The sequence below is a fragment of the Lampetra planeri genome, chromosome 31, assembly GCF_965212315.1.
Source record: "Lampetra planeri chromosome 31, kcLamPlan1.2.h2, whole genome shotgun sequence".
NCBI classification, from domain to species: domain Eukaryota; kingdom Metazoa; phylum Chordata; class Hyperoartia; order Petromyzontiformes; family Petromyzontidae; genus Lampetra; species Lampetra planeri.
The window spans coordinates 11,028,009-11,053,402 of record NC_136137.1 but is presented as its reverse complement, the minus strand read 5'-3'; the positions used below and the strand labels follow the sequence as shown (position 1 = coordinate 11,053,402).

The window sequence follows — 25,394 nt, the reverse complement described above, 5'->3', positions numbered from 1 at the left end:
ACTCGGGTCGCCGCGGTCCGTAGCGTGGCGTAGCGCTAACCGCTGCGCCACCGCTCCCCGCACGACCGAGGGCAGAGCACCACACGCAGCTCAGTCGCCACCTCTCGTTGGGCAATGCACAGGGCACCAATAGGGGGCAATGCCGCCATGCCACTGGGCAGTGTCACACGGTGCGGGTGAATGCCGCCGTGCCACTCTGTGGTTGTGTATTTACCACGACTTTGCCACCGACCCCAGAGCTCCGCACAACCGATCCCAGCCACTGGTCTTGCTTGGACTCCTTGGACGGGTCGTCTGCGGTTGGGGGGGGGGGGCAGCGAGAGAGCGACGGTGACGAGGTCAGTGCGGTGGCTTCGCGTGCGGTGACCTCGTCACCGCAATGGAGATGGCACCGGCAGCAGGGTCTCAATGCCCCGTGGGGACGGAGGTGTAAGCTAAGGTGCACGCGCGCGTGTGTGTGTTTTAAGGTGTGTGCATCTGTTGAACTTCTTTTGCACTATACGATCGCTTGCGCGCTTAACAGCGCGCCTCCGATTCGCACGGTTGGCTAAGTACGGTGCGAAAGGAGTTCAAACGCGCACGTTTCAAATCAGTCAGTTGGTGATGGCACGTGGCCAATCATCGCCCCCCTACTGGCGGACTCGTGACCAATCCGCGGGCTCAGTGCGGGGTCATTCTCGTGCCACACGGCCATCGCTGCCACTCAGGGGGTGCTCTTTTATAATATTTGGAGCCTTGAGTAATTTGGCTGCGATAGGTTTGCACACGACGACGGGAAGCCAATACGTCGAGACGTCATTTGCGATGGCCAGGCCGCTTCTGAAAAAAGAGCTCTTACGGCTCACTGGTGGGCCTTAGCAGGTAAAATAAAAAATATAGTTTTAAATATTATGAGACCTCCTTTGCCAGTAGAAAGATATAGTAATAGGTTTTTACCCTTTTATCTGGCACCAAAAACTGACACCTTTATACAAGGGATCATGTTTGCAATCACCACAACACAAGCAGTCAAAATGCAAAAAAAGAGACAACTCTGATAATGATTTGCACTGTCCTTGAAATTGATTGGTCCACACCAGTGGAGACTTGGCTCTAAGAAAAGCCGTCTCGAGTGTGGACCAATCAATTTCAAGCACAGTGCATATCATTATCATGTTTTACCCACTTCCCAATGTGGTATCGACTGCAAACTTGGTATACTTATGTCATACTGATGACAATTCTATATTCTATCATAAAAAATACAAAAAAGTTTTTAAAAACATTAATTTGTATATGTTATGTTTCGGCTTGGGCCTAATTGTCCACACTCAACTGGAAAGCTTCGGGCCACTTCCTGGACTTCTGCCATTACGAGTAGGCTACATTTCATTAAAGCGTGTTTAAAAAAAGTATTTTTTAAATATTACTTATCTTTGTACTATTCGCCTTTTGGCATTCTTTGCACGAAATAGTGCGATAGAAATGAAGACTGGATTGATTGATTCTCTGGTTTAACACTGGTGGGACTAGGCCATAAATAAAGAAGGCCGTCTCTGGTGTAGGCCTATCAATTTCAAAGAAAATGCCCATATATTATCAGAGCGTGTATGTTTTAATGTTTTTCCACAAGCGCGTGTGGTTAATGAGGACCTGACGCTAAAAAAGGTTTCTATTTGGTGTTTGAGCATCTTAACACCTCCTGTTTTATCGACAGAAATGGTAAATACCTATTCTTATTTTCATACGTTAATCTTTTGCACATTATGTTATGATATTGTTCGTTTCACGAGCGAACGCCTTCATTTAACCTTGTTGCACCCTGCCTACCTGCGGCAACGGTCACTTTAAATGTCCCGGCAGCGCGCCTTATCTCTCCGCGTCACTCGTATGGCCATCGCAAACCAAGTCGGCCTCGTAAGAGAGCCCGACCTCGACTCAGACTCACATCTGGCCACGTGAACTCTCTCGCGACTCAGAGAGCTCTAAGTGGAAATTCTGAGTCTCAGAGTGCAACAGAAATACATTTGGTGGTGGAGGGAGGGATGGGGAGGGGTGGGGGTGAAACCAAAGGGGCCTCATCAGCGTGCGAGACCAGCGGGACGTGGCGTCGCGTGGCTGGTGTTATTGAGAGAGGGAGAGTTCGCGACGGAAGCTCACAGTCAACGTCGATGTCCACGCGGCGGCAGCCGCCGGCGGTGACGGAGCAGCGGAAGAGAGCGCCCGTCTGCACCGAGGAGAACCGGGGGTTGGCTGAGAACGACGTCGGGGCCCCGACCAGCAGCCTGCACGGGGTGGGCACGTGGGGGACAGGGAGAGACGCGGGAGACGCACGGGGTGCACGGGGGGGAGACGCACGGACGAGAGACACGGGGGAGGTGGGGGAGACACACGTTGCTTGGTTAATAACGTCCTTCCAATGGTTGCTCAGCTCATACCAAACCTTGCAGAGGTACTCTGCCGTGGCTGATCATTGTTATAACGCAGTGGGCTCGCACGATATTGTTTTTTCCGAGACCAAGGTACTCTGCAAACCTTCGGGCTACCATCAAAGATTTGTCCATGAAGCCATCCAGATATATAAACACAGAGACAATTTCAACCGAGAAGATGGGTATAAGCTGAGCAATCATTGTAAGGACGTTATTAACCAAGCAAAGTCGTCACTTGCTGTGGTGCTTCCCTTCTTCCCTGCCGTTTGGCTGTTATCTCCGACTCTCTGAGTTGCATTGCCCTGTTAGGTGCTTCTGCGGTCTCACTAACATGGCCACCTCTGCTCCCTTAGCCTCGATGTATCGACGGTTCTGGCTGTGTGATGGGCTGTGTGTCTCACTGGCGCGACCACCGTTGCGGTGGTTCTCTTGTGTGGACGCGCTTGCCTCTCACAGCGCAGTTGGCAGCGCCGCAGCTTGTGTTACACATAGGCATGACATTAACTTACTGATCCCCCTAATCTCCATGCCTAATCTCTTCCATCAACATCGTGCTAATCTCTCCCATTAACACTGCTTTTGTGCGCATATGCGGGAGCGATACTCTTATGTGGCGACGGAAGCTCATTTCATGCTAATCTCTCTCCCTAATCTCTCTCTCCCTAATCTCCCCCATGAACACAACTGACGTGCTTGCGTCCGGGGATGGAATTCCTTTCCAGCTCAGACCCTGCCTGCTTGCCCATCGCCACATATATAACCTCTTGTTGTAGCAGCTCTCTCGCTGGTTCAGCAGTTCCACTGCTGGATATTTTTTTCCACCTGAGGACGACCGCTTGTGTTGCGATTGGAACGTCGTGATATATTATTTTTTGTTTCATTTTATTTTTCTACCTACGTGACTTTACCGAAATTACCAAAGAGTATGGATTCCTGCAGTCACGAAAGCTTCAAATCAAGATTAATATTTTAACCAATTGCCCATGTTGTGAGGTTGTCCTAACGGGCGAGTTACTGCAAGCGAATTTGGAACGCTCTGCACGCGTGACGCAATTTGTTTGCGCTCGCTGGTTACTCTTGGAAACCCGCACTGTTTACAATCAATGAGTTTAGAAATGTCTTTTATATTGTTCCATGTTACCACATGTATTTCATTCGTGGTTATTTTACATTTATTGTGGGGCAACCACGAGAACTTGCCGCCAGCACCACCTGCAGGGGCCACGCGAGCCGCTGGGCCACCCTGAATCTTGGGCCCCGTGGCCCCGTGGCCTCGTGGCCTCGTGGCCCCATGGCCCCGTGGCCCCACGCCTCGCAAAAGGGCCTAGGCCGAGCGATCACTACAGCCACGACCTAGTGCACTGCGGCGCTGTGGGGCGGAGTTGTGGGTCAGCGGATGGGGCTACGGGTCAGGGGGCAGTGCGCGTTTGAGCTCTCGTGTGTGCAGGGCCGTGGGCCACCCCTGTGGAATTGTCTCCCTCGTGTACTTTGCATTTGCCAATCGCGCCGTCGCGTGCCAAATGGTTAATGCGCTTGCTCACGATTAGTCCAGTGCAAAACGTGTCCCACCGTTAAAATTCATCGGCGTGTAATGTATTAAGTAAATTCTTTCGCACCAACCGAGTCAAACTAACCCCACTTCGACCGTCGACAATTACAATCTACGCACGCGCGCGCACGTCGCCGTGGGTTTTTTTTTGCGATGGAATTTCTGCTCGAGTAAAACCTGCGGACGCGGCGCGTGTCCCGACAGCGGCAGAGCTGCGAGCAAAGGCGCGGCCACAGCCACAGCCGTCGTCGCGAAGCCGCCACACGCTCGGTGGGGGGGGGGGGGCTCGCGTGAACGCTCAGGGAATGGAGTGTGCCCGGCTCTGGGTGTAAACCCGGCTGCGGAATGTGCCGTGGGCGGGCGAGGCGGTGTGGGGTGTGGGGGTGGTGACTGGGACAGGTTGTGCCTTGCAGTGAGTGACACAGCAGCCAGTAGCCAGCCAGCGGGCCGGGGAGCGTCTCGCGGCCACCACCGCCGCCACCACCGCCGTAGAGACTCGTCCCATCCCACTGCGCACTTGCCACTGCCCAGTCTCACGATGAATGTACTTTGACTGCGTTTGGGAGGAGGGATGTGGGCTTTTTTGTGACTTGATTTCTCCACAACAACGCAGACGGTAATTATTGTTGTGTCGTGTATGAATTCGCTTGCATCGGAACTAGGACCAATAACTAACGGAGAGAGGATCCTTGCCGAAAAATCACCTGGCAGTTCACCAGCAGTTACACGCGAGTCTGCCTGAGTCAGAGTGTTGAAATCAGTCAGGAATTTGCTTAAACCACGAACTCCCAAAAGGCTGTGTGTGGCACGATGGGAAGTGTAATTTTTTATAATGTGAAAAACTCGATCGTGAAAAGGTCATCTAACAGTAATGACCCCGGTTTACGTCGAGGATGCGTGTTCCTGAAAGTTGCGACGACGAATATCCAAACGAGGTAAATCGAAGCGACTTTTCAGGGCAGGAGGTGGTGGAGGCTGAGAGGCGACGGATTCACGAGAAAGGAGGGACGGCGACGATGCTGCCGGCGACGTGATCGTGGCGGATGAGGCGACGCACATCAGGTGGCGCTATTAATAATGAAGAGACGACGTCTTCGCGGTTCGATGTAAGAACGGGGGGGGGGGGGGGGGGACGTAAATCGGGGTGTTACTTTATCTATGTATTTAGAATCTCACCGTCAATCACCTCCCAATCGCGGAAACCGGTCAAAGTGCCCTGCACTGGCAGAGGTTGCACGAAAAAAATCGCACAGCTCGGACGCATATCTCACCGGCACCGCCCCCCCCCCCCGAGCACGATGCATCCACACGGAGGACGGTTCACACGGTCGGCTGCGTACGGCGCGAAAGAAGTTCAACGTGCACACACCGCTAAAGTGTTCACGATCCACGCGTTGTTAGGTGCGGCGGGCCATGCACTTCGATCTCTCCGCTGGTTCTGTCCACGCTGAAGAAAACGCTGCCGCTGGACGTGGTGGTGAGGTTGTTTTAGTGTGAAGCATCACGTGTGAAGAGTCACGTGTGAAGCGTAACAGACGGCGAGTGGGAGACTCGGTCACGGCGTGAGATCGGTGCCGGGAGACGAACCGCGGTGCCAGGGAGAGGGCAGCAGTGGGAGACGCGGGCGGCTACAAACATCACCCGCCCCGAGCGAGCACAAAAGCACACAGACACAACCACACAGACACATCCACACAGACACATCCACACAAGCACACAGACATGCATCCACACAGACACATCTGTAGGGGTGTCAGGGGAAGGATTCCCACCAATAGGAGGGTTAGTGGGAGGGGTAATCGAGGAGATATAAGGGGAGAACGAGCGGGAAGAAGGGGCCTTTGGCGGCAACGAGATTGGGACGGCTGGGGACAGGTGTGGATGGGAGAAAAGGATTAAAAGACGAACCCCCTGCAATCTTGTGTCGGCTCTCCTTTACACATCCACACAGACACTTCCCCACAAGCACACAGACATAACCACAGACATAGCCACATAGACAAAACCACACAGACACAGACAACCACGCAGATACAACCACACAACCACAGGCACAACCGCACAGACACATCTACACAACCAAACAGACAAAGCACATCCACAGTAACACGTAAACACACAGCACAACCACTTAGACACAAGAACGTAAACACAAGCGACACAAGCGCACGACCCCCACGCTGCACGGCCGCAGGCCCCCGGCTCGTGCCAGCACCGCGACGGGGCCACGCCCACGAGGCGATGACTCACGACGAGACCGCGAGAAATACAACAACTCGCGTCCACCACCACAAACACCACCACCACTACGACAACAACTCTCGTCCACCACCACCACTACTACAACAACTCTCGTCCACCACCACCTCTACTACCACCTCTACTACCACCATCACCACCTCTACCACCACCTCTACTACCACCACCACCCCTACCACCACCAACTCCACTACCTCTACCATCACATCTACTACCACTACTAACACCACCACCACCTCTACAAACCCTACCCCTCCACCCCCTCTACACCTCCACCCACCAACCCCCTTTACTCGCTATCCAGCCACCTCTCTACCCCCCGCCCTCCAGCACACGGGGAATCGTTAAATGTTGACTCACTTTTGGTGCCCTCCAGGTACGGACTGGTGTGTCAGCTTCCTCACCTGTGTGTGTCAGCTTCCTCACCTGTGCGTCAACCTACTCACCTACAAGCCTCCTCACCTGTAAGCCGACTCACTAGAAGTCAGCCTGCTCACTTGCGTCGACCTACTCACCCGCCTGTAAAGCCTCTACCGCTGGTGGCAGCTGCTCAGAAGACTCGCCACGAGCACCACCTCACGGATACGGCTCTGACGCACGCTGCATGCCTTGTGTAAGGGAAGGGGACACGGAGGCTCAACATAGGGAGGGAGACGGCTCCATTTATTGACACGCGGATCTCCCAGTCTCAAACGCCATCTTGTCATCATCGTCCTGCTCCTCTGTCCCTCTCCCACTATCTCTCTCCCTGTCATCCCTCCTCTCAACTCATCGCCTCCCTCCGACACGTCCCTCCCCAGTGTCCGGATCCTCCTAGAAGCACGAGTAGTTACTACATATGTAGTTACTACATATTTAGTAGCTACGGGCCCCTCACTTTCAAGGGCCCCGTGATAAATGCTTTCAAGCCATCAATTCCGGTTCAGTGATTCTGCACTTGCTCAATTACTATAGTACTATACCGCCTTCAACTTTAATGAACGATTGAGTGTTTAAGGTTAGCGATTTGTCGTATTATCTGGATGTATATCAAATGAAAAAATACAATTACTACACTATGCAAGTAAAACAAATCTGTATTTTTTATTTAGGACCCCTTTATAACATACGCTACAGGCCCCGCAGTAGCTTAATCCAGCACTGGCCCCCGCGCCGTGTCCACGGAAGTGACATCTCTGCTGCTATCTTATGCTGTTTGGCTAAGGGTGCTTAACAACAAACCCCTAACATACACAACCTGGCCACGCGTGCTGGCATCAACCTACAAAGACCCCCCCTTCCCCTCCCCGTGTAGCCTTCACGCACTGTTGGGTCAAGTGCTGTTGGCGAGCAGCACTTATGAAGTTCGGGACGGCGCGCGAGGCGGGTGGGTGGCCAGCACCACGCACGGCCGCCTTTGTCTCTCGAGTGGCGATGTTTACGCATCGCACGAGCTACTCATCTAAGCCTGGGGGAGGCCCAGGACCGGTTCAGATAATCGTCACCGGCATCGGCCGTGAGCGGGAATTGGACTAGGGCAGTCGCTGCGCTACTGCTCCCCATTTGTAGGCATCGGCCTGCACACACACCTGTGAGCTGACACACCTGGGGTTTGCATCTACCTGGGCGAACCATTACTTAATAATTTTTTAAAAACCTACACGGGAGAATTTCTCCACCACTCTGTCTGTCGCCTGATGATGCTGGTTGTAATTCCTGACGAAGCGTCGTACTCGAATTGTAAATGCCGTGGGTTTACTCGACAACACAGCGGTGTGCTGCACAAGTAACGAAAACGAATTGGCGCGTTACGTTTCCGTGACAACCCTTGCTAATTGTCTCTGGGGTGGTGGCGGGTTTAACGACACATCTATATTTACGCGACCTAACCCAAAAACCTCCATTACGAACAATGACTGCAGGCGCTGCGGCCGTGAATTATGGACGTACACTCGCTGCTGCTGTCGCGATGTGCCGAGTGTATGACTACAGTATTGATGATTCTTTATTATTCCGTTTGTTTACCCAGAAAATACTCCGTTTCAACTCTTCCCCGAGGGCCCTGTCAAGTTTTCGCAGTAGGGGGCGATGCTGCTGCTGCTGCGCGATCTAAAATTGAATATATTTTTCAGGTGTTATTTCAGCATTGTGATGTTTGGAAATTCCCAACTTCATTTTTTTCTTCCACCGATAGGACAACCGGAGAATCCCAGAGGAAGGCCATGCAGAACAAGGGGAGAACATACAGACTTCTCACACACACGTGCCGGAGTCGTGAATCTTTCCCAAGAACTTGCTTGGGTGTTAGAGACTGTGATGGGTGTAGAGATGTAACAGTGCAGGGTGGAAGAGATCTGACGGTGCAGGTGGCACTCACTCCGGGGGCGCGCCAGTCCTGGGCGTGTGGAACGCGAGCGAGAAGCCGAAGAGCCCCTTCCCCGGCTGGGTCTTGAGCAGCGCCCCAGCGGGATCCAGGTTGAAAGCACCCACGGGGCCCAGCAGGGCCAGGAACACGAGGGTCCTCTTCGCGCCCATCGGATCGATCACCGCACACCGCTCACCAGGCGAGGTAGCCACGCCCTTCGTTCCTGCGCTACGAGGCGCCGGGATTTCAATTCACGCCGCTCGCCTCCTAAGCCCCGAGATCGGACCAATTGGTGGGGAGCGAGCACGCTCGCCTGTCTCGGACTTAACCCCGCTTCACCTGTCTGTGAGCTGCCCGCCCACCCACAAACCCGGCAGCGGTCTTATCTCCACACCTCCCCTTGTCTCAGCGTCACCCCACGTCGACTCGTGTGCCCGAGTAAGGGGTCCGCTCCCTCCCCACAGCCGTGATCACCTGCCGCTATCCGCCCTCACCTTTGTATCCAAACCCCGCCTCGAGTCTCGCCGCTGTGCGCGCTCCCTCAATGCCGTGACCACGCGCGCCTCCGCACTGTCTTTTATGATGCCGTGACTCCGCCAAGCCACGACCACCACTTCCTTTACCCCCCACCCACCCACTCCCCACCTACCCCCGCGCCGTCTCAGTGACGAACCCCACCCTCTGCTCCTCTGCGGTCAACGCCGCATCTCCCTGCGCTCCCTCCCGACTGAGGAATGTGGCGGAGCGCCACTCCTGCTGCCTGCTCACAGAGGGCCCTGGGGCGCGCGGTGACACCGTTCACAGCTCCCCCGTTACTCCCCACCACCAACCCCCACCTCGCACCGTGGCCAGTGCACCACGTTGTGCCAATGCGACTGAACACGATGAACATCGCGGTGAGAGGCCCCCCCCCCACCCCAACCTCTTGACGGGAACGGCGAGCACATCTCGGGAGCGTCTTTGTCTCACCCCCCCCCCCCATACACACCGGTTCTTAAAATCGTTTATTTGCATTCCTGTACGGGTGACCACGTGGGAGAATAAAATCACCGGGTTACCAGTTTAACTCACACAAATAAGGCGCACCATTTTGTTTTATTTAAATGTAAAATTGTATATATCATTATTTATTTATTATACTTTTTCTGTCTACGTGACTTTACCGAAATAACTAAAGAATATTTTTATTAACTTTTTCCAACTGAACATCGCGGGGAGCTGCCGTGGTGGAATGGCCACCACACCGGGGCTGCACTTGGCATCCAGGAGGAGCCGGGTTGATTCCATCTGTCGGCGCGTAAGTTCAATTAAAAAACAACGGTGAAAGTTTGTTCGAACTCCCACCCCCCCGTTCCTTCCGCTGCTCGCTGCATGCGGTGTGAATGGGGTTGTCCGCCAGTCGATGTGCAGGCAGAACGCGTGCTGCGGTGGTGGTGTTGGGGTAGAGGCGGCGTTGGGGAGCCCACACCGACACCCTCGAGCAACTCCCTCTGGTGGAGGGCTCCCTGCCTACAGCAGCGCGAGTAACAAAGTTCAACGTATAACCTTTAACCTTTGGCGACTTGGGCCACCGTGCTGTTTTGTACGCATGCTGAACTTCTTTCGTAACATACGGAGCCAAACCGTGCTTAATCGGAGGCGCGTTCGCCGACCGATGGATTCATAACTAAAGTTCCCCCCCCACACCCCCCCCCCTCGAAAACGATTGCCAAGCTCCAGATGTTTAGGTGCCGCTATCAATTCGGAAAATGATGACCGGTTATCGTTCAACATGTTGAACTTATTTCGCGCTGTACCATAGACCACCATGCTAATCGGTGGCGCGTCGGACAATCGATGCATTCATTAAAGTAACCCCCGAAAACGTTAACCGGTTCCAGATTTTTTTCCGGAACCGCGAGCGATCCAGAAAACGAGGACCAGGTTATCGTTGGCACAACCCCGATATGTGGATGTACGAGGAAGCGTGGTTGTCAATCTACAAAGTGAACGGGTGTGGTGGCGGCGGTGGGGTTCGTCACAACCGGGCCGCCCACGCACTCAGCAAGACGCAGGTAACGGAGCCCCCCCCCCCCACCGTTACAGGTGTGCGTACCTGCAGTGTGTTTTGCCCGGGCGCGCTCGCCGCACCCTGCACACGCCCTGCACACCGGGACGCGGTGGCCACGCCTGACCACGCGTGAGCAAGTGTGGCCACTTCCTGGGTATATTAGGGTCCCCTCCTACTCGACAGAGCTTACGAGACCGCCAAACGAACGTGCTACTTAATACGTACATTTAAGAAACTGCCACTGCAGTGATGTACCAAACAAACCAAAAAAAACCCATAACCAAGGCGAGCAAAGTTTATTTAAAAAATAACGATTTTTGCCATTTTCAAGATGTGAGCACATTTTTTTTACAAGATGCCAAGCGCTGCGAAAGCTCCGCAACTTCAATATGAAGCCACAGACTGCGGCGAGGAGGAAGGCGCTCCCTTTGAGGAATCCCACCGGCGGACAGCTGCGTAAGCCCCCCCCCCCCGCGCGTCCGTGTTGTCCAAATCGCACTGCGTCTCACCCCCCCGACCCCCCTGCGAGAGAGCGATAGCAGTGATGCGTGGACGCGAGACACCTTCATAAATAACTCCACTCCCCCTAACCCCCCCCCCCCCCCATGTACACAATGCGCCTATGTTACGCTATGAACAGATTACACACCACATGTAGTGACGACGGTGGCACTTAAGACCCCTAACATGCAACAGCCACTCGACGCTTACAGACGCGTAAACGAAGGGTTCTCGTGGACATGTTTTTTTTACTTACACACACGTCGCGCGACCTCCGTGAGCTTATTATATACAAGGTTCACTCGCCGCCATTAACCGCCGCCGTCACCACCGCCCGTGCTGTGCGCCCGTGCTGTGCGCCCGTGCTGTGCGCCCGTGGGGAAAACGCCTCCCGGCGGGTGGATTCACCGCACGCTTCGTCCACCGCCGGCCCGGTGAACCGCGTGCGAAGAAAGGAGCGACGCGCAGCCCCCCGCCCCCCCCCCGATAAAAATGGCAACAATCAAAGTGCGTGCCCGCCTGCCCACCGCCTTATTTTGGAGCGTTGACATTTCATTCAGATTTGCTCTCGTCTTAGGCATGCCACTTTCGCCGTCCATAAAGGTTTGCATTTTGACCAGCGACTAAGGATCTATCCATAAAACCTCAGCGGCGGGATCCTCTCCCCCATTCCCCCTTGTTCTGATACGAGTCACTGGACAGGGCACGCGAGGTCGGCGTGCCCCAACTGGCTCCGAATCCAGCTGGAGCCCGCCAAGCATCCGGGGCAGATGGGCCGGCGCTCCGAGCACTTGCGCCGAGACACGGCACCATGAAGAAGCACCACGAAACGCTTGCCGGCTTTCCTACCGCCATGCACCGCATTCTGAAGCCTGCTCCATGCAATAAAAATGAACATGCACAGTGCGGCGCTGGCACGCACGAGCGTCCGGTGGCGACCTCTGCATCCCTGGACGGGGAGCGCCCCCCCCCTCCCCTCCTGTACGCCCACCACACCGGACCACTTCATTGAATTGTTGACCACGGGGACTCACATTTTTGGTCAAGTCAACTAAAGAAGAGGGTAGATGTGGTGGGTGTTTTTGTGAGCAACGGTGTGCAGTCGAGGAGATGCTGCTGCTGCTTGACGGATGAGGGGTGGCCACAGCTTCTGCCGTGGGGGGTCTGGCGATATCAGCCGGACTTGGGCGAGGAGGGGGAGCGCATTCGCTTCTTCTTGCCGTGCTTCTTGTGTTTCTTCTTCCTCTTCTTCGACTTGGAGCTCTGCAGCACGGCAATGCGACAACGAACGAGCGGAATCTTACATCGTGAACGAGCAACGTGCAAACCGCCACGTGCAAGCCTGACGATTGCATTTTCAACCACAATCGGCAAATCCGCGGTCCACAAACACAAAAGGGTTTGTTTCACAGTTTGTAATACGATACCCCCTCCTTTTGTTTTACGTTACCCTACATCGACACAAACACTCAAAAGGAAGCGTAATTTTTTTTCATCAAGTAAAATATCACTAAGGAATTTTAGCGTTAAACACAACTTGTACGGTAAATGTACAGAATGAAAGAACATCACGTGGCGTGCACAACAGGAAGATAAATCGTGCGGCTGAACATCACTGCCTCAATGGAGGATATACATTAGGGTGGGTAGAATAATACATAGTGTAATATTACAATGTATAAGGTATATAGCAATACAGTATATAATTTAATGTTGGGTTTGTCTATGGCAGTATATAGTACGGTGTAGACTCGTGTGATGTAAGAGAATCAAGTTTAGATGGAAGCATATTATATTTTTTACGACGTAGAATTGTAATGTATTACTTACTGTTAGTAACTCAGCTTATTGTAGAGTATATTTAGTATACTGATGATACTATGTAGTTTATACTTTAGTTGTTTACGTGGTGGTTTTAGTTATTGCAGCTACATACTATTAACACTCCTTCCCTTTATTAATGCTACCCCTATCCCCTCCCTTTGATGCTGCTAATCCTGCATAATGCACGGGCATAAGTAGTACTAATCACATACCTGCATTTTCCATATCCCCTCCCTTTGATGCTGCTAATCCTGCATAATACACGGTCATAAGTAGTACTAATCACATACCTGCATTTCCCATATCCCCTCCTTTTGATGCTGCTAATCCTGCATAATGAACGGGCATAAGTAGTACTAATCACATACCTGCATTTTCCATAAATATGCTGAATTCCTCTTGATATGCAAATTCTTTTGTCAAGGCACCCTTTCCCCCCCCTTGCAACCCAGCTTAAATATATGCTCCAAGCATGGTGCTGTTTCATTCAGACGCTGTCGCCTCGACAGACCTGGTTTTCACCTGAGGACGTCGTGAGAATTATTTTATGTTTTATTTTTATTATTTTATTACTTCCCTTCTACGTGACTTTACCGAAAGAACCAAGAAGAGGTAGGGGTTACCCATTTTGTATCGTGGCAACAATGCACATCCAGTCATCTCATTGATGTCCACTATGTCTAATCCTGTTTTTAGAGTTACTAAAATGGACAAATGTAAGATATTGTGAGAGTTGTGGCACGTAATGCTGTTGTGACCTACGCACTCCACGCTATTGTTGCGTCCGTGCCACCCACCTCGCTATCCACCGAGTGTTCACGCGCTACGGGCGCCGGTGCTGCCGATGCGGTCCCCGCCGCCGCCGTCGCCGCCGGTGATGCCGCCTTTTTCACCGCGGAGACCGAGGGCGAGGACACGGACACAGGCCCCGGGGCCACCGACAGGGCCTTGGGTCCCATGGCGACGGGCGCCGGCATGGGCCCTATCAGCAGCGGCGGCGGTGCCACGGTAGCGGGCGCGGAGCAATCTTCGGCCATCTTCTCCACAAAATGGTACTTCCTCTTGCTCCTCTTCTTCTTGTTCTTCTTTTTCTTCCTCCTCTTCCTGTGGCTCTTCAAAACAAACGCACAGCGGTGCAGCATTACACGCTGTGCCAAGGCTGGCACCAGACATGAAGTGTGGAGCGTTAGCACGCCCGCCGTCCGTTCCACAGGTAAGGTTCAGAATCAAGAATCTTTGTTTATTCTGGAGAAACCCGATGAGCCATGAAGCTCTTTTTCGCAGATGTCCAGTCGGGGGCGGCTCAGACAGTTACAACAACAAACAATACGCAAAACGATCGGAGTGCAAAGTATAGGAAAGCAGAACGGTGTATTGCTGTGCAAAGGCTGGCACCAGAAATAAAGTGTGTAGCGTCAGCACGGTGCCGTCTGCGCCACACGTAAGGTTATTGCTGCACATTGTGTTTAAAGTTGATCATTCCACCAGGCAAAGTCACACCCTTCGTTTTTTTTTTTTACAAAATACGAAGCCGCGCCTGATATAACTCACGAAAGGATCTCACGATTACACACCGAATGAGTAGAGGGGTCAATCGTGGTGCCAACACCTCCTTACCTTGTCTTCATCTTCAGAGCTGCTAGATGAATCAGAACTTGAAGATGAGGAGGATGAAGAGTGCTTGACCGAAAAAGACAACACCTTCATTAGACTTTTATACCGGGTCAGTGCGGGACACGAGCCTTCGCCAGACCACTTGGCGTCGGTGTCACCAAGCAGAAGATATCAATGATATCAATTGCAGAGAGGTAGAAAAACACGATGCATAACTGCACTAAAAATCTGCCCGGATGACTACCGCTTCCTGTAAAAAAACACCGTGGAGTTTGGAATTAAAGGAGTTGGGAATTAACTCGCGGTGCCCTTGCAAAGCAGGCGATGGTTCACGAGTTGCTATGGATTTAGTTCATTTCCTGGTAAACTCAAGGGCACTGGGATAAGTTTCATACAAATGTGGTGTTAATCGTAGAACTGTGCAATGTCATTCCAAGATGAATGTAACTTTATAGGTCAGGTTTCTGCTTGCTGTCAGCTGAACCTTAATTTGATTAATTACATAAATATTTAAAGCAAATAATAATATTTTTTAATTTTTTACAATGATGCGCTACACCAAGTTGGAATCTAAACATACCAAAAAAATCCAGACAGGTGTCTTAGCGTAAAGAGCGAGCTGCTCCCAATTAATAGACTGAATTCACATCCTAACTGGGTGGTTTAATCAGCCCAGCATCCCCCTGCGGTCGATAACAAAAATGTGCCACTTTTATCCCCCCTCTCAAAAGGAATGCAGAATATCCGCCACTGACTCGGCGTTGGGAGGGGGCGGCAGTTGAGGACCACAACTCAGTGCTCACTGGAGCAAGGAAATCACTTTGCGACATCTAAATGGACCGAAGCCAGTGGAGTGTTGCATAGAATATGACAAATAAGGACAAGTCCAAACCGCCTCACCCTTTTCTTCTTCTCTTTTGGTGGCTTCTTCTGCAAAAATATAAAAGACGCAGATAATTAAATGCGTCACAACACGCCAAACGCATTTATCCGCAGCCAAAACTTTCTCAAGAGTGGACTAATCCAAGCCGGGGCAGGCTTGAGTGAAGCCACACGCGCAACGGCGATCACCTGAGCAGCCAGCATCGCCACGATGCCCGGCACACAAGGACCCCCCGAGGCAGCGGGGATGAGGGACACGTTCGGAGTGCCCGGAACTCCCAGCAACCCTGGGGTGGGTACAGGAACCTCCTCCTTTCTGTTCAGTAGCCTCTCTCTTTGCTGCTCAAGTTCCTTCTTGAAATCCTGCGGCACACGGGGTGTGGACGACACAGCTGATCCACACCGTTGCAGGTAACAAAGGGAAGGTACAGTTTGTGATAACTTTTTCCGGGCAGCTCTTCTCCAGCTGCATGGGTGAAATGGATACAAATTAATATTAAAATCAGCATTTGTACAAGGATGAAAAATTTATAATAGGTTTTACCCTTTCTGGCAATAAAACGGGTGTTAATATGTTCAAACACTAAATAGAAACCTTTTGCAAGGAATCAGGTTCGCAGTAACCACACGTACTTGTGGTGAACATGCAAACACACACGGTCTGATAATAAATGCATCGTCTTTGAAACGGACTGGCCTACACCAGAGACCGCCTTCTTTAGGGCTTAGTCTCACAAGTGTCAGACCAGAGAACGCCAAAAGTCCAACAGTTCAAAGACGATGCACCCTCAGAGCATTTATAGCTCGGGGTGAGCAGCTACAAAACGGGACATTTTTCCAGAATCAAAGGCCCTAAAGAAGGCTGTCTCTGGTGTAGGCCTGTCAGTTTCAAAGACAATGCCCATATATTATCAGAGCATGTTTGTTTGCATGTTCACCACAAGTACGTGTGGTTAATGCAGATGATTCCTTGCAAAAGGTTTCCATTTTGTGTTTGAACATCTTAACACAATTGTTTCATTGCCAAAAAGGGTAACACCTATTCTTAATTTTTCACACTTTGATACTGGAAAAAAAGCATCACATTTTGTAGCATTTGTATAAAGTTTTTTCTGTAAAAATTCCACACTTGTTTTGAATAATGGACATAGGGGGGACAGACCTGCAATGTGGAAACATATTACACGACAGTATTACATTTAATCACCAAACTTGATACAACCGCCGATATATATTGTAAAGCACCATCAACAACATCAAAGAGAAACAGAATTGCATGGGTACCAGAGCCTTGTGCATTGTGACGCGACAGAGGTGTTGGGAAGGCAGCGTGCTGTAGGAGAGAGGCTTACATCGTTCATCTTCTCCTCAAAGTCTGCAAGAGCCCTGGACCCTTTCCTCTTCTTTTCCAGTTGTTCCTTAACCTCGTCCCTGGGTAGCGCAGCAATAGGTGACATGTACTTTTAGACACAATTCGCATTCCGCGCATATGCAAAAGAAGCATATTGCCCCAGTAAAGTATGTATATATGTACGCCCGTCAATGCAGAGGTTCAATTTGTGGGCAGAATAAAACCGATGATGGAAAATGGAAGTCCCAGATGGGTTAACTGGAATCCAATTCCATTTTCCATTGCGGGATATAGACATCTGTTGTCTCCATTAGAATCTATGGATATTTCATTGCCCCCCCCCCCCCCCATTGTAGTCTATGACAGGGGGTCGGCAACCTCCGGCTCCAGAGCCGCATGCGGTGGCTCTTTAAGGACTGCAGAGTGGCTCTTGAAATTCGGAAAAAAGTGGCTATTGTTATTTTGGTTGCCGACCCCTGACCATAGGAGTCCAGTTTACCATGGGAGTCCAGTTCAAATTGGAAATCCAGTTTACCATGGGAATACAGTTCACCATGGGAATACAGTTCACCATGGAAGTGCAATTTACCATGGGAGTCCAGTCCACCGTGGGAGTCTAGTTTACCATGGGACTCCAGTTTACCATGGGAGTCCAGTTGACCATGGGCAGGGGTCGGCAACCTGTGGCTGTGGAGCCTCATGTGGCCTCAATTCAGGACCGTTTTGTGACGTTATTTATTAAGGACCATCACCGTCTCGTATTCGCATTGCACTGCGGCCCGAATTCAAAAGAAATGTCTCTTCTTGTTGTTGTAGTTGCCCACCCCTGGTCTATGGGAATCCCGTGCTCTATACATAGCCTACGGCCATTTCTCTGTCAATGTAGTCTAACCGCCTCAATTTCCTACGGACAGCCTCGGGCCCCCCTCCGTAGGAATGCTGAAGTTCCCACCACTACCTCGGGGCTGCGGACAGAAGACGAGCACCAGTCACTCTTGCGACTTAATTATCACTGCTCATGCAGCGCGGGGCCCACGGCGCTGCGAGGAGGGTGGGGAATTTCGCGCGGCCTTACCATGTCGGCCGCGGCCGGTTGAGGTAGTCCTGTATGGTGCTCCCACCACCGGTGGCCGGCCCCCGGGCTCGGGCTGCTGCTATGGGATTTACCCAGGCCTCAGAGAGACGTTGCGTGAGGCGGCGGGGCACACGTGACAGGGAGAGACGCGCACAGGGAGGGGAGGGAAGGGGAGGGAAGGGGAGGAGAGGGAACGCACGAAAACACGCACAGAGGGACGGCGTGGCGGCGTGGGGAGGGGTGAGTGGGGGGGGGACACAGGGACGGGCATGAACAGATGAGAAAGGCAGCAGCAGCAGCCAGCGGTGGTACCGAGCGAGCAGGCCTCGTCCCCACCGCGGCGACAACGGGGCAAGGAGGTTAGGCGGTGGAGTTCGTCACGGGGGTGCCGCCCGAGCTCGTGCGGCAGCGAGGGAACTCGCCAAGTCCCCTCGTCACCGGGGAGCTCACGGCCGGGTCGCTCGCCTCTGGGGATGCAGTCACGGCACTTGCCGACTGCTCCCCGGGGTGGCAGCGACACGAAATTATTTTAAAACAATCGCCTCGAAAAATCGCTTAAGATGGAACACCCTCGGTTTGCAAGGGTGTCAACTGACATGAGCGCAGGCTAGGGTTGTTTATCCACAATACAGGTTAATTTTGGGATAGATCACGTAAATGTCGTTAAACCCTCCACCACCCGACAGCCAATTAGTAAGGGTTGTCACGTAAACAGAATATGCCAATTAGTTACAAGTACAGCACTAACCGGTGTGTTGGAGAGCAAAGCCGCAACATTTACAATCTGAGTACGACGTTTCGCCTGTAATTACAACCAGCATCATCCGTCCACAGCCAGATTTACGTGATCTAACCCAAAAAAAACCTGTCTTCTGGATGATATTGGTCGCGAAAGCCTACGTGTTAGTGGTTTACTAAACGAACCATCAATGTAAAGTACTGCCGTCTAAGCTCGGAACATGAAGACCACACCAACCCCTCTCCTGAAGCCCTCTCGTCGTGGCTGGCAGACCTCGGCATCTCGCTTGGGAACATTGCCACACGCAGTAGGTTGACACACATCGTAAACAATGTTGTATACTGTAGTATACACATACACACAAAGATCCCCCGTGTAGCCTTAACAGACTGTTGGGGCAAGTGCTGTTAGCAAGCAGCACCTATGAAGGCCGGCACGGCACACGAGGGGGTGGGTAACACCACGAACGACCGCCTTTGTCTCCCCAGTGGCGATGTTTACGCATTGTTCCGGATACTCATTTGAGGCCGAGTTAACCTAGGGGAGGCCCACGACCAGGTTAAGATAATAATCTGTCGCAGGTGTTGGCCGCGAACGGAAATCAAACCGGGTCCTGGCGTCAGCTTCGTAGCCACCGCTCCCCACTACACTACCGCTCCCAAGACACAATGCACACCCATCCAGTTACACCCACACACAGTCACACACACACACAGTCCACCCCCATCCAGTCACATACACACAATGCACACCCATCCACACAATACACACCCACAATGCACACCCATCCAGTCACATACACAATGCACAACCATCCACAGTCACATACACAATGCACACCCATCCACACCCACAATGCACACCCATCCACAGTCACACACACAATGCACACCCATCCAGTCACATACACACAATGCACACCCATCCACACATACACACCAATACACACAATGCACACCATCCAGTCACATACACACAATGCACACCCATCCACACGCACACAATGCACACCCATCCACACAGTCACACACGTAATGCACATCCATCCAGTCACACACACACAATACACACACACACACAATGCACACCCATAGTCACACACACAATGCACACCCATCCAAACACATCCATCTACGCACGCACATGAAGCACGCAGACGCCGCGCATACACACGGACTGCCGTGCCGCTGCCCGTCTCAGTGTCGTTGTGTCTGTACTCTCAGGGTGGACTCGACTCTCTGACGCGTCAACTTCTTTCGCGTCGCACGAAGCCTGAACCCGTCGCCAACGGGAGCGTTGCTGGCTCTGGGGGGGGGCTCTAGGGGCATTGCGATGGGGGAGGTCGCTCGGGGGGGGGGGCCTAGTTTCATCAATCGACGAGCGCGGCGCGGGGGCAAAGGCAGTCGTAGTAGCAGCGGCAGCAGCAGAGGGCAGCAACGGAGGCGGCCTCCACGGGCCCCTCGTAAGGCCGCCCCCAGGCCTCTGCTAGGCCAGGCCGACACCACGGGGGGGGGGGCGGGCGGCCCAATTCGTCCGCCCGCTCAACGGCGCCAGGCCGCGCTCTCGTGCGCTTACAATCCTCGTGTCGCGCTTCCCCATGGCGCCTTCCTCCTCCTCCTGCTCCTCCTCCTGCTGCTCCTGCTGCTGCTGCTGCTGCTCCTGCTGCTGCTGCTCCTGCTGCTGCTGCTCCTGCTGCTGCTGCTCCTGCTGCTGCTGCTCCTGCTGCTGCTGCTGCGCGTTGCAAGCGGATCGCGTCCTGCCGCTCGACTGCTGCCGCGGCCTCCTCCGGGGCGACGTCACGCGAACCAGCGGGGCCCACAATGCACCGCCGCCTCCAGAAGCTTCCGCGGGCGTGGGGGGGGCGTGGGTGGGTGGGTGGTGGGGGGAGAGGGTGGGGGTCAGAGGGGGGTTTTTGGGGGGGAGAGGGTGGGGGTCAGAGGGGGGTGGTTGAGGGGGAGAGGGTGGGGGTCAGAGGGTGGTGGTGGGGGAGAGAGGGTGGGGGTCAGAGGGGGGTGGTGGGGGGAGAGGGTGGGGGTCAGAGGGGGGTGGTTGAGGGGGAGAGGGTGGGGGTCAGAGGGTGGTGGTGGGGGAGAGAGGGTGGGGGTCAGAGGGGGGTGGTGGGGGGAGAGGGTGGGGGTCAGAGGGGGGTGGTGGGGGAGAGAGGGTGGGGGTCAGAGGAGGGTTGTGGTGGGGGGGAGAGGGTGGGGGTCAGAGGGGGGTGGTGGGGGAGAGAGGGTGGGGGTCAGAGGAGGGTTGTGGTGGGGGGGAGAGGGTGGGGGTCAGAGGGGGGTGGTGGGGGAGAGAGGGTGGGGGTCAGAGGGGGGTGGTGGGGGGAGAGGGTGGGGGTCAGAGGGGGGTGGTGGGGGAGAGAGGGTGGGGGTCAGAGGGGGGTTGTGGGGGGGGAGAGGGAGGGGGTCAGAGGGGGGTGGTGGGGGAGAGAGGGTGGGGGTCAGAGGGGGGTGGTGGGGGGAGAGGGTGGGGGTCAGAGAGGGGTGATGGGGGGAAAGGGTGGGGGTCCGAGGGGTGTGGTGGGGGGAGAGGGTGGGGGTTCAGAGGGGGGTGGTAGGGGGGAGAGGGTGGGGGTCAGAGGGTGGTGGTGGGGGAGAGAGGGTGGGGGTCAGAGGGGGGTGGTGGGGGGAGAGGGTGGGGGTCAGAGGGGGGTGGTGGGGGAGAGAGGGTGGGGGTCAGAGGAGGGTTGTGGTGGGGGGGAGAGGGTGGGGGTCAGAGGGGGGTGGTGGGGGAGAGAGGGTGGGGGTCAGAGGAGGGTTGTGGTGGGGGGGAGAGGGTGGGGGTCAGAGGGGGGTGGTGGGGGAGAGAGGGTGGGGGTCAGAGGGGGGTGGTGGGGGGAGAGGGTGGGGGTCAGAGGGGGGTGGTGGGGGAGAGAGGGTGGGGGTCAGAGGGGGGTTGTGGGGGGGGAGAGGGAGGGGGTCAGAGGGGGGTGGTGGGGGAGAGAGGGTGGGGGTCAGAGGGGGGTGGTGGGGGGAGAGGGTGGGGGTCAGAGAGGGGTGGTGGGGGGAGAGGGAGGGGGTCAGAGGGGGGTGGTGGGGGAGAGAGGGTGGGGGTCAGAGGGGGGTGGTGGGGGGAGAGGGTGGGGGTCAGAGAGGGGTGATGGGGGGAAAGGGTGGGGGTCCGAGGGGGGTGGTGGGGGGAGAGGGTGGGGGTTCAGAGGGGGGTGGTAGGGGGGAGAGGGTGGGGGTCAGAGGGTGGTGGTGGGGGAGAGAGGGTGGGGGTCAGAGGGGGGTGGTGGGGGGAGAGGGTGGGGGTCAGAGGGGGGTGGTGGGGGAGAGAGGGTGGGGGTCAGAGGGGGGTGGTGGGGGAGAGAGGGTGGGGGTCAGAGGAGGGTTGTGGTGGGGGGGAGAGGGTGGGGGTCAGAGGGGGGTGGTGGGGGAGAGAGGGTGGGGGTCAGAGGAGGGTTGTGGTGGGGGGGAGAGGGTGGGGGTCAGAGGGGGGTGGTGGGGGAGAGAGGGTGGGGGTCAGAGGGGGGTGGTGGGGGGAGAGGGTGGGGGTCAGAGGGGGGTGGTGGGGGAGAGAGGGTGGGGGTCAGAGGGGGGTTGTGGGGGGGGAGAGGGAGGGGGTCAGAGGGGGGTGGTGGGGGAGAGAGGGTGGGGGTCAGAGGGGGGTGGTGGGGGGAGAGGGTGGGGGTCAGAGAGGGGTGGTGGGGGGAGAGGGTGGGGGTTCAGAGGGGGGTGGTAGGGGGGAGAGGGTGGGGGTTCAGAGAGGGGTGGTAGGGGGGAGAGGGTGGGGGTCAGAGGGTGGTGGTGGGGGAGAGAGGGTGGGGGTCAGAGGGGGGTGGTGTGGGGAGAGGGTGGGGGTCAGAGGGGGGTGGTGGGGGAGAGAGGGTGGGGGTCAGAGGAGGGTTGTGGTGGGGGGGAGAGGGTGGGGGTCAGAGGGGGGTGGTGGGGGAGAGAGGGTGGGGGTCAGAGGAGGGTTGTGGTGGGGGGGAGAGGGTGGGGGTCAGAGGGGGGTGGTGGGGGAGAGAGGGTGGGGGTCAGAGGGGGGTGGTGGGGGGAGAGGGTGGGGGTCAGAGGGGGGTGGTGGGGGAGAGAGGGTGGGGGTCAGAGGGGGGTTGTGGGGGGGGAGAGGGAGGGGGTCAGAGGGGGGTGGTGGGGGAGAGAGGGTGGGGGTCAGAGGGGGGTGGTGGGGGGAGAGGGTGGGGGTCAGAGAGGGGTGGTGGGGGGAGAGGGTGGGGGTTCAGAGGGGGGTGGTAGGGGGGAGAGGGTGGGGGTTCAGAGAGGGGTGGTGGGGGGAGAGGGTGGGGGTTCAGAGGGGGGTGGTGGGGGGAGAGGGTGGGGGTCCGAGGGGGGTGGTGGGGGGAGAGGGTGGGGGTTCAGATGGGGGTGGTAGGGGGGAGAGGGTGGGGGTCAGAGGGGGGTGGTAGGGGGGAGAGGGTGGGGGTCAGAGGGGGGTCGTGGGGGGGAGAGGGTGGGGGTCAGAGGGGGGTCGTGGGGGGGGAGAGGGTGGGGGTCAGCAGGGAAGGGGGTGCAGTGGTTCGCGCGCTGCGATGTGAACTCAAAGACTCGAGTTCGATTCCCGCTCACGGCCAACAGCAGTGATGATTATCTGAACCGGTCCTGAGCCTCCCCTAGTTCGAATGAGCTTCAAATGAGTACCTGGTGCGATGCGTAAACATCGCCACTCGGGAGACAAATGCGGCCGGGCCTGGTGCTGGCCACCCACCGCCTCGTGTGCCGTGCCGGCCTTCATAGGTGCTCGCTAACAGCACTTGCAACGACAGTCTGTTAAAGCTATTCGGGGGATCTTTGTGTTTGGGAGAAAGGGGAGAAGGGGGGGGGTGTGGGGGGTCTAAGTGGGATGTGGGTGAGGGATGTGGGTGAGGGATGTGGGTGAGCGTTGGGGGTGAGGGTAGAGCAGGCTTGCCCGTGTGGGTGGAAGTCAGTCGATCTGGCCGCTCTCCGCCAGATGATGCAGCAGCGATGACGGCCGCTGTCTCCCATCGCACCGCCAGTGTCCGTGCGATTACTCCTTTGGGATAAGCGAACGCGATGTCGCCGGGGCACAGCGTCAAGCTGCCACATGCGATGTGTCACCTCAACGCGGTTGCGCAAGCCGTGGAGAGACCATCTCAATCATCCTTCCTGGGGCGCTGGGCAAGATGTTAACTACCTTGCCTCGTATACGGGAGGGTTCGATCCCGACCCTGACGCCCGCTGCTGTATATTTGGAGTTTGCGGTGTCTCTCTCACTCCCCATGGTCGCGTTGATTTTTCTCCGGGTCCTCCGGGTTTTCCCCCTCCACGTTCATAATCGGCGTGAGCTTCAACGCAATGTGGCTGCTCTACATTTCCACGGTGATTCGCCAACTTCGTTGAGCAATCATTTGTGACAGCCGGGTCGCTTCTGAAAAAGAGCTAAGTAGCTCAGCGGTGGCCTTACCTGGTAAAATAAAATAAAAATAATTGTAATGTAAAATAATATCGACTGTGCAGTGGCGTAACGAGCGTGGGGCAGGCAGGGGGTGCCTTGCCCACCACCCCTGGTGGCCAAAGCTACGAGTTGTGCCCCCCAAGACAACCACCACCACGAGATTTGTTTTCAACAACAGTGTTGGGGCCCCACCTGAGCGTTTGCCACACCCGCTGCGCTGCCAACGCGAGTCACTGCGCCACTGCGACCGTGGCGTCGACTGCGTCTGCTGAGCAGCGCAAGGGGTGGACGCGTTCGCAAACGAAGCCGGTGATGGCATCGGCGGCTTTGGCCACAGCGGCGTCTTGATCTTGTTGCGCGGTGCAGATGGGGTGGTGGGGAGTGACGGGATTGATGGCGCTCGAGCGTCTGTGAAAAGAGCTTCACGGCTCTTCGGATTCGCCCAGGATAAGTAAAGGTTTTGATTCGTCCAGCGCCACGGAGCCAGGCGAGACTGCGTGCGCCGAGTGCGCGCGGGGGTTGGAATTCAGAACGGATGCCCAAACGTGGGGGGGTTGCCAAGTGCATGTATCGTGTCAACGATCCAGAGACAGAGTTTCTAGGGGGCAGCTTCTTTATTAACAACTTCCACGATCTCGTCCACACGCTCTACACAGCAGCTCAGCCCAGCATGTACACAACACCAGTCGTCTAACACTGACGGCGCTGACTGAGATAGGCAACTGATATCATTCGTAGCGCAATGTCTAGCGGAGACGACAGCGACGTCGAGACGAGTCCACTCCCCGCTCTCTGCTCCTCTAATTGCTACCAGCGCGGCCTGGCTCTGTCCTGACCGCGCCTCCCATCTCGAGCCCGCCAGCAGGTTCCAGGGGCCCCAGATGGGGTCCTAAGTGACCCTGACCCCAGTTCCTCTACTCTGCCCATACGCCACGCACGATATCATCGGCGTGTGTGCTGTCTGTAACTTGTGTCGGGGTTGAGATCTGCACCGCGGCTAATTCGCTGCGATGTCTCAAAGGAAGCAACAATGGGTGACGTGAGCTCCTCCACATCGCTGCTCCCGCTCTGCTCCCTCCGAGGGCTTCCGTCCGCACGGCCCCAGGGCGCGCGCATCCACGCGCCGCATGCCGTGACTGGACAAGAGACTCTGTGGACGTGGAAACAATAACATATCGACTCCTTTCCGTATGTGTCTCCTCTGCACACACACACACGAAAAGAAGAAGTGTGTTTTACACGAGCCTCGACCCGCGCGCTTGTCTTGACAGTGCTTCGTTCATCGGCAACATTGCTTCAATGCGAGCACACTCTGTGCCGGTGGTTTGACATTCGCTATTCTTAGGTTTTTTCGGTAAAGTCACGTAGGTAAAACATAAAATTAATAAAATCGTGCTGTGACGGTTCCAC

The 25,394-nt window shown here is 55.2% G+C and overlaps 2 protein-coding genes across 2 annotated transcripts in view; both read right to left on the bottom strand.

Moving 5' to 3' along the window:
- Positions 1 to 9,147, bottom strand: part of LOC144729221 (integrin alpha-6-like) — a 31,726-nt gene extending 22,579 nt beyond the window's left edge. The window contains exons 1-3 of the mRNA XM_078609299.1: positions 8,576 to 9,147; positions 2,140 to 2,264; positions 215 to 294 (exon numbers count right to left, since the gene is read on the bottom strand). Coding sequence (XP_078465425.1) covers positions 215 to 294; positions 2,140 to 2,264; positions 8,576 to 8,733 — 363 coding nt within the window. The 5' untranslated portion in view covers positions 8,734 to 9,147. The remainder of the gene's footprint in view (positions 1 to 214; positions 295 to 2,139; positions 2,265 to 8,575) is intronic.
- A 2,195-nt stretch (positions 9,148 to 11,342) lies between these two features.
- On the bottom strand, positions 11,343 to 20,451 carry LOC144729220 (uncharacterized). The gene is made up of 8 exons (XM_078609298.1): positions 20,175 to 20,451; positions 17,861 to 17,958; positions 16,787 to 16,865; positions 15,624 to 15,797; positions 15,453 to 15,482; positions 14,556 to 14,618; positions 13,736 to 14,050; positions 11,343 to 12,377 (listed from the first exon to the last, which is right to left on the bottom strand). The coding sequence occupies exons 1-8, from the start codon at positions 20,196 to 20,198 to the stop codon at positions 12,288 to 12,290; spliced, it is 873 nt and encodes a 290-aa protein (XP_078465424.1). The 5' UTR covers positions 20,199 to 20,451; the 3' UTR covers positions 11,343 to 12,287.
- Between the last annotated feature and the right edge of the window lie 4,943 nt (positions 20,452 to 25,394).